This window comes from Triticum aestivum, chromosome 3A (genome assembly GCF_018294505.1).
Source record: "Triticum aestivum cultivar Chinese Spring chromosome 3A, IWGSC CS RefSeq v2.1, whole genome shotgun sequence".
Taxonomy (NCBI): domain Eukaryota; kingdom Viridiplantae; phylum Streptophyta; class Magnoliopsida; order Poales; family Poaceae; genus Triticum; species Triticum aestivum.
In genome coordinates this window covers 112,772,799-112,781,918 of record NC_057800.1, presented here as the reverse complement: position 1 = coordinate 112,781,918, position 9,120 = coordinate 112,772,799, and the positions used below count along the sequence as shown (strand labels likewise).

General features: G+C 48.9%; 1 protein-coding gene across 1 annotated transcript; it reads left to right on the top strand.

The window, feature by feature from the left end:
• Positions 1–3,517: 3,517 nt before the first annotated feature.
• On the top strand, positions 3,518–8,263 carry LOC123058082 (cytokinin dehydrogenase 2). The gene is made up of 3 exons (XM_044480906.1): positions 3,518–4,248; positions 4,335–4,756; positions 7,335–8,263. The coding sequence occupies exons 1-3, from the start codon at positions 3,573–3,575 to the stop codon at positions 7,938–7,940; spliced, it is 1,704 nt and encodes a 567-aa protein (XP_044336841.1). The 5' UTR covers positions 3,518–3,572; the 3' UTR covers positions 7,941–8,263.
• Positions 8,264–9,120: the final 857 nt, after the last annotated feature.

The following is a 9,120-nucleotide window of genomic DNA, read 5'->3' as shown; positions in this document are numbered from 1 at the left end:
CAAGCTTCGTGATCACAGCCACCCTCGAAGACAGACATGGACCAGACCACCATTTGTTCTGCCTTTGCAAAGGGCTCCTACCCCTTCATCCTGGCTCGAAGGATGTCGCACCGGCAGTCGGCAGATCGGTTCACCCTAGAACCCGAATGGTTGGCATCCAAGCTGCAGGGAGGAGACACTAGAGCGGAACCGCAAGCCCAGGACACACTACTCACGAGCACTGTCGCCGTCTGCGGCTCAGCCACACCAAAGGCCGAGAGTTGCCGGCCACAGTCGCAGAAGCAAGGGAAACAACGATAAGCAGATCAAAGGCCAGAGCTGGATTCGCCGGAGCACATGGCTCCCACCAAATGGTATATCGTTGATGCCGTAGAAGGGAGCCCAATCCCCTCTCACCTAGGCTCATGGGCGTCGACTCTCCGGCGACCTCGACAGGGACCCTCCAGCCAGCAACCTATGAAGAACCCAAACCAAGTTGTCTCCCGCCACCATCACATCCACAACCAAACTCTCTCACCGCCCCTGCAATCCCCGGACGGTGCCTCCAAGAAGGGACACGACACGGGCGTGCCGTCGTCGCCCGAAGTAGGGGACCTAGGCTTTCACCTACCAGGGGACGGAAGGAGGGGGGAGGATCCATACCACAACCTCCAAATAGGGAAACGGCGCCCAAGGCGTCGCTTTTGGTGTGACCACCGCACCGGCCATAATTTCCCCCGGATCCAACCCCGCCTGACAAGATCCGCGCAGCCAGCAACCGGGAGCAGTGGCCTAAGCCACCAGGACCCAGATCCGGCGATGGAAGGAGCAGATAGGGGCGGAGGGGATGGGCTTCATCTGGCGGTGGCATAACTGCGGGGAGGGATGCACACCAGCGACCTAGGACCACCATCGCTCGTCACCCGCGTGATCGAGGGGGTGCCTAGCCAGCACCAGCAGGGCAACCAGCTGCCAGGGCCACCCCACACACACCTGCCGGGGCCGCCACCCCGGATGCCGAGGCCCTCCATGTGTCGTGCAGCCGCCGAATCCCCACCGCCACCTTCATCGGTGTCGAGCGCGCACGTCGGAGCACACCTCAGGAGGCGACGGAGAGGAAGGAGGGGGAGGAGGGGCGCGGCGGTGGCGGCTAGGGTTACCCCCGAGTCACCTCGGATGAGACGACGCGGGAGGGGGAGGGGCACTGTAGAGGTCACGCGTTGGTTCGTCTATCCCGTTTGTAATCACAATCACCCCTGTTTAGTTACCTTATTACTTTATTTATCGTCATTGCTCAGCCTCTGTCGATGCATACGTGCGGACACTTGAAGGGTTAATGATATTCTTTTCAAATGTGTACGGATTGGTATTAGCTTTCTAATACTTGTGAGTTCTTGTCTAAGCTAGTACTTGTTACTCCCCAGTCCTAAAATAAATGTCGAAGGAGTATTAGCTAAAAATGCACGTAGCACAAATTCCAAATCACATATAACCAAGGCTCTGTTGGATAGCAAAGTATTTCCTAATTATTCTTATAATATCACATTTTATGCAGGCATACAAACAAATAGAATTCAGTTCCATTGGTATTACCTTTAAAAACAAAGAAAATGAAACTAAAACATAAAAAGGAAAATAAAAAGTTTACTAAGGAAGAATTGTGGCAATAGTATTTCCCTTCCAAAAGAAAGAGAAAAAAATAAAAAGACAAAATTTGCACACAACTTACATAGAAATTGCTCTTTTTTATACTACGCAAGAATAAGCATAGCATAGTGGAATTTGAAATAATGAAGTTCCATAAGAAGGACATAATTTAGTGGTATTGGTATTACCCTTAAAGAAAAAAGAAAAATAAACAAAAATAAAATAATGAAGTTTTTTGGAGGAAGAATGAATTTGTGGCATTAGTATTACTCTTTCAGAAGAAAAAATATATTAAAATTTACACAGAAATTGCACTTTGTTATAATATGCATCAATATGTATATAATGGTGGAACTTCAAAAAATGAATTTTCCTAAGAAGAAATGAATTTAATGGCATGCATTATCTATAAAAAAGAAAGAAAATGACACAAAAAACAAGAAATGGAATTTTCTAAGAAAGAGTGAATTTGTGGCATTAGTATTTCCCTTCCAGAAGAAAGGGAAATAATTTCAAAAGACCAAATTTACACACAACTTACATAGAAATTGTGCCTTTTATAATATGGAAGAATAAGCATAACATAGTGAAATTTCAAAATGAATGAAGTTCCCTAAGAAGGAAAGACTTTAGTGGGATTGATATTACCCTTAAAGGACAAAGAAAGTGAAAAAAACAAAATAATGAAGTTTTTAAAGGATGAATGAATTTGTGGCATTGGTATTACCCTTTCACAAGGAAAATAATATCAAAATTTACACACAATTTACACTGAAATTGCGCTTTTTTATAATATGCAAGAATAAGCATATAATAGTGAAATTTCCTAATAAAGAATGAATTTAGTGGTGCTGGTATTATCTATAAAAAAGAAAGAAAATGAAATAAAATAAAATAAAATAAAATTCCGAAGGAAGAATGAATTAGTGGCATTGGTATTACCCTTTAAGAAGACAGAAAATGAAAGAAGCAAACAATGAAAAAAATTGCACAAAAATACACATCAGAGCTTGGTCAGCATATCATCTTGAGATTTACGAAGTCACCGTAGGCACCTCGTCGTCGACGAAAACGTCTCCTCCCACTAAATACGCATCGTCGAAAATTCTAAAATAAATCTAAAAATAAATGCGAGCATCAGAATTTAAACCTTGGTGGACTAAGAATAATACAGTCCCTCTAATCATTCAACCACATGTTGCTTGGCCCTGCGTGTCTAGTTTGATCCGTCCACAACACTTTTTCGTTTCTAGGATAGGATTCTACGTGTCTACACGAAAGTCGTTGTAGGTGCCGTCTACACATTAATGCAATCGTGTCGTGAAGTGCGTACGATCGGTGCATGCATCAACCAGACCCAAGCTGCCAACCGCACGCATGCTTGCCGTACCACTGCCTCATCATGCGTGGTGCTTATGTTGCTCTCTCGGCCTCGTCGTGTTGCCCGGGAAATCTTGCGCATGTAATTTTTCCGTTTCCATAGTAGTGTAACTGTACACGTGCATGTTGCTCTCTCGGCCACACGTACTACATCTTTAGGCGCGAGGCCTTTCAGTGGCTAGCTGTAGTTACTCGTAGTCATAGGACACCTGTTCTTTCACCTACGGATTGCAAGATCTCTACCATCGACATACACGCCTGTCTCACTGTTCGTGCACCCAGCTACTTACTGCACATGCTTGTAGACATGTACATGCCATGACCACAAAGTACGTACGGCACAATCAAGAAAATGATCTTTGGACTTTGGGTCTCTGCCCTTTTGATCTCATGCGAAGACTCACAGGAAGCAAGCTAATTAACTAACTGACCTGCTGCTTAACACTTACAGTGTACACGTCTACCTGTACGCTACACACGGTGCCCTTATTTATGCCCAACTCTCCGCCTGAAAGGAGTGTCACGAAACACAGAGAGATCGATCGTTCACCCAAGCTAAGACACAGATGGTCGTCACGAACAAAGCGCGTGCGAGAGAGATGAGACTGATAACCGCTCTCTTCGTGCTCAGCTGCCTCCTCAAGACAACGACGACGAGCCCCGCCACCTGGGCGTACTCACGTGATGATGCGCTCGCCTGGAGGCCGGCCTCCTCCTTACTCCACCAGCTCCGCCACCTCGGGGTCCGCGCGCTGATCCGTGACGACGCCGAGGCCACCGCGCTGGCGTCCGCCGACTTCGGCAACATGTCGGACGCCCAACCGCCGGCGGCGGCCGTGCTTTACCCGTCGTGCCCCGAGGACATCGCCACGCTGCTGCGCGCCTCGTGCACGCGCCCCTCCCCGTTCCCCGTGTCTGCCCGGGGCTGCGGCCACTCGACCCGAGGCCAGGCGTCCGCACCCCGCGGCGTCGTCGTCGACATGATGTCGCTCGGGTGCCACGCCGGCGGCTCAGCCAGCCGCCTCTCCGTCTCGGTCGACGGCCGCTACGTCGACGCCGGTGGCGAGCAGCTGTGGGTGGACGTGCTGCGTGCCGCCCTGGCGCACGGACTCACCCCGAGGTCGTGGACCGACTACCTTCACCTCACCGTCGGAGGCACCCTCTCCAACGCGGGCATCAGCGGCCAGGCCTTCCGCCACGGCCCCCAGATATCCAACGTCCAAGAACTCGACGTGATCACCGGTACGTATGCGCACGATGGCACGAGATGAACCCTTTTGGTTCTTCATGTCACGTTCATGTACCAATGATTGTGAATTGATATGTAGGGCTCGGGGAGATGGTGAGATGCTCAAAGGAAAAGCACGGGGACCTGTTCGACGCCGTGCTGGGCGGGCTGGGGCAGTTCGGCGTCATAACGCGGGCGCGCATCCCACTGACGCCGGCGCCGGCGAGGGCGCGCTGGGTTCGGCTCTTCTACACGGGCGCCGCGGCGCTCACGGGCGACCAGGAGCGGCTCATCGGCGTCGACCTCGGCACCGCTGTCTCCGGGCTCATGGACTACGTGGAGGGCTCGGTGGTGCTCGCGGACCAGGGCCGCGTGGGCAGCTGGCGGTCGTCCTTCTTCTCGGACGCCGACGCGGCGCGCATCGCCGCGCTCGCTGAGGAGGTGGGCGGGGTCCTTTACTGCCTCGAGGGAGCGCTGTACTACGGCGGCGCCGCTCGCGGCGGCGAGGCTGACGTCGATCAGGTAAAACTTGTAGTGAGTATCATCTTTTGTTTGCGTGGGTGCGCTGTCGTGTAGCTAGCATGGCCTATACGGTGACCTGCCAAGTGAGACCGATAGTGACGTTGGGCCACAATGGTGCATGCAGATCCGTGAACCATCAACGTCGTCGTACGTAGTTGGTCTGGCTTTGTCTGCCCCTGAAATGCTCCCGTCGCTGTCACAAATCTAACCCGGCCCCATCAGCAGTACTAATCCCGGTTTAGGGCATTAAGTAAACTATTACTTCCTCTGTAAAAAAAGATTTACATCACTATTTTAGTGTTTTAAATGCTCTTACATTTCTTTATGGAGGGAGTACTAGCTTATAGGAGAAAACGAACATACAAAATGCTCTTTGAGAGCGTAAACCAGCATGTCTAATAACCACTTTTTTCTACCAATATTAATTACGAATACACTAATTCAATTATATAGCATCAAGATTAAAGTTACTCCCTCCGTCCCTAAATATAAGTTTATTTTACAGATTTTAATATGAACTACATACGGAGCAAAATGAATAAATACACTCTAAAATGTGTCTATTTACATCCGTATTAAGTTCATATCGAAACCTCTAAAAATACTTATATTTAGAAACGGAGAAAGTATATAATATTGGTTTGCTATAAAAATTTGTACACCTTAAATCTAGAATGTGTACAATCTACATTTGCCCATTTTTGTTGGATCAAGACTTAAAGTCTCAACTACGACTTTGACCAAATCTATGGCAACTTGCCCTCTCACATATTTGGCCTTTACAAAAGAATTGGGGTGGAGTGACCTATATTATACAATAAAGTAATAAAACAGACAAACTAATCAGTTTTGCTAAAAGCATACCTAGACTAAACTAATCATGTAATAAGGTGAAATTTCTTCTACGATATTTGTGAAAGCTAGCATCCACGATAGAAGAAGGTAAAGGGAAATAGATGGCTTCACTTTTGTAGGGACTAGGGTGTGCACGAATAAATCAATTATTATGGGCGGTCTCGTCACGTACTTATATACTTTGCCAGAATTACTTCAAAACTAGCAAGTAGGCTTTTGCCAGAATTACTTCATCCATGCATCAATCAAGACTCAAGAGCTAGCTAGGCCATGCACTTTCTTCTAGCCACTGCACTGTACAGGCAGTGGAACTGTGCGAACGAGATCTAGGGCCAGTTCTTTTGACCCAATTCTGAAGAATTACTGCCGGCAGAATCACAATCGCAAAAGAACTCGTTGTTGCCCCAGGAATGATCTTAGAATGGCCACAATCACCAGTGCAATCGAAAAGCACCATCCCACCGCGATTCTGGCTATTCTGCGACATCCCGCAAAAGAAAACGGTTGGACTTATCAGAATACCCTTGTTTGAGCGGCATTTTACAGCCAAAATGCCACTGGCCATCCTCCACAACCCGTAGAGCAAAAAACGAGAGCATGACTCGTTCCCCTCGGTCCTCGCTCGATCCCCTTCGAGCGCTAGGGTTCCAGGAGGCAACCGCGCCGCCGCCGGGCCGATCCGGCCTCGCCGGCCCCACCTCGCCGCTTCGCCCCCAGCGGCCTGGACGTCGACGCCTCCTGTCGTCTGCCTCGGCCCTTCCTGTCGCGGCCCGCCGCCCCTCCCTCTCTGGCCGCCCCTCTGGCCCTCCTCTGCATCTGGACGCCGACGTCTCCCGCCGGTGCTCTGGCCTTCCTCTGCCTCCGCGCCGCCGCTGGGCCGATCCGGCCTTGGTGTTGCTGATGTTGGATAGATGGATGGATTTATGTTGGATAGATGCATGGATTTATGTTTGATAGATGGATGGATTGATGGATAAATTTGCTAGATGGATGGATGAATTGATTGATGATTTTGCTAGATGGATGGATGGATGGATTGATGATTTTGCTAGATGAACATGCTATTGTCAATGATGATTCGTGCTGTTGGATAGATGGATGGATGTATGCAATTCAGCACACAATTTCAGTTCAGGGACATTATAGATATTTCAGACCACAACTCATACAACAATCACATGCTAGAATTACAGAAAAGAACTGGACAGACAATTCTGTGGGCAGACGATTCTATGGGCAGTTTCTAGAATCGTGATTCTCCAGAATTATAGGGCGAAAAGACCTGGCCCCTAAAGGCATGAACGGGGGCCGTGCATGCATTGCACATGCAAGCGGCCAAACCCTACGATCTTGCCTGCCCTACACGCTGTTCTAGTTCCATCCGTATACACGTCACACAGCCAGCCACTTGTCAGCAAAGTAGCTCGCTCGGGATCTGCTTTTGTTAAATTTGTACGGTCTGGTCCTACAAATCTTTGCCCTGATTTCTTGTGAAAAACAACCAGTAGATGAGTAGAGATCACTGAAAGAACTCACAGTCCATACATGCTTGTACAATTTTCAGCCGGTAAAGGCCAATGTAAAACTCTGCATGTATATGTCAACTTTGACACGTCCAAGTCTTGCATACCTGCATACAAATTTTAACTGCGGAAAATTTATTAATCAATGCATGCATGTACTGACAGAATTGCATGCTCTGTGGGTGAATGCATGCGTGCAGAGGCTGAATGTGCTGCTGGGGGAGCTGCGGTACGCGCGCGGGTTCGCGTTCGTGCAGGACGTGTCGTACGCGGGGTTCCTTGACCGGGTGCGCGACGGCGAGCTCAAGCTCCGCGCCTCCGGCCTCTGGGACGTGCCGCATCCCTGGCTCAACCTCTTCCTCCCGCGCTCCCGCGTCCTCGACTTCGCCGCCGGCGTCTTCCACGGCATCCTCCGCCGTGACAGCACCACCGGCGCCATGGGACCCGTCCTCGTCTACCCCATGAACCGGAACAGGTGGGACGCCGACACGTCCGCGGTGCTCCCGGAGGAGGAGGAGGTGTTCTACACCGTGGGGATCCTGCGGTCGTCGGTGCCGGCGTCGACGGACGGTGGCCGCCAGCTGCTGAGGCGCCTGGAGGAGCAGAACGAGGACATCTTACGATTCTGCGAGGAGGCCGGGATACCGTGCGTGCAGTACCTGCCGTACTACGCCGACCAGGACGGGTGGGAGAAGAAGCACTTTGGTCTAGCCAAGTGGGCCAGATTCGTGGATCGGAAGAGGAAGTATGATCCCAAGGCGATCCTGTCCCGTGGTCAGAGAATTTTCACCTCCCCGCTCGCTTGATCCATCCATCCATCGATGCCCGCCTAGCTAGCTAGTAGCCCTAAAAAAAAGCTAGCTATCCAATGCACTATGCATGCATGTCATCGCCATATTTCTTGCTTGCAATAGCCCATGAGAGCTGGGCAATAGCCCAGTGACAAGACACAGTGGTGCATCGTCCTTGCAGACCGGGGTTTGACTCCCGTTGAGAGTTAATTTCCGTGATTTCACCTGCATGGGCTCATTCTATGAAAATATGTTCTGGGTGCTAGTATTCATGGATCTCATTTTCTCTTTGATTTATGTTTTAATTTTCTTAAAATAACGTTTAAATTTCTTGCTTGCATGGTCCCTGCCCGAGCATCGATCGATACATAGTACTCATATGGTGCACATATATACGTATCATGTTGGCAAGGGGGATTTGGTTCGAGTTTTCAGCTTTACTAAAGCACATCTAGATGTGCCCAAAGTGTTACGGATCTAAGTCCTAGTATGTGGTCGATTTTACGCAAAGATTCGTGTTGGTATTTTTTTTCTTTTTCCTTTTATATTTCACTGAGTCAGTTGAATGTGCAATAAGGGCATCTCCAACGGCAGCCCGCAAATTCCCTCTGGCATCCGTCCGCGGGCAGGGGGACCAATCCGTGGACACGGATGTGGGAGGCGGCCATTCAGTGATACCTTGTATATGCCCGCCAGTATAGGGCAATTTGAAATTCAAATTTAGCCCAATCCACACAACGCGCCAGATCACACAAGCGCCAGATCGCATGTCCGATCACAACCAAAAAGAGGCAACTATGCTTAGTTTTTACATGCTCGAATCCAAAAGTAAAGGAAATATGCCCTAGAGGCAATAATAAAGTTGTTATTTTATATTTCCTTATATCATGGTAAATGTTTATTATTCATGCTAGAATTGTATTAACCGGAAACTTGATACATGTGTAGATACATAGGCAAAACACCGTGTCCCTAGTAAGCCTCTACTAGACTAGCTCGTTAATCAAAGATGATTAAGTTTCCTAACCATAGACATATGTTGTCATTTGATGAACGGGATCACATCATTAGGAGAATGATGTGATGGACAAGACCCATCCGTTAGCTTAGCATATTGATCGTTAAGTTTTATTGCTATTGCTTTCTTCATGTCATATACATATTCCTTTGACTATGAGATTATGCAACTCTCGGA

What these genes read in the sequence shown, in the direction of transcription:
- LOC123058082 (XM_044480906.1), top strand. Translation starts at nt 3,573, where the DNA reads ATGGTCGTCACGAACAAAGCGCGTGCGAGAGAGATGAGACTGATAACC. An exon ending in AGAACTCGACGTGATCACCG is followed by an intron (nt 4,249 to 4,334) that starts GTACGTATGCGC and finishes ATTGATATGTAG; the next exon opens with GGCTCGGGGAGATGGTGAGA. An exon ending in GCGAGGCTGACGTCGATCAG is followed by an intron (nt 4,757 to 7,334) that starts GTAAAACTTGTA and finishes GCATGCGTGCAG; the next exon opens with AGGCTGAATGTGCTGCTGGG.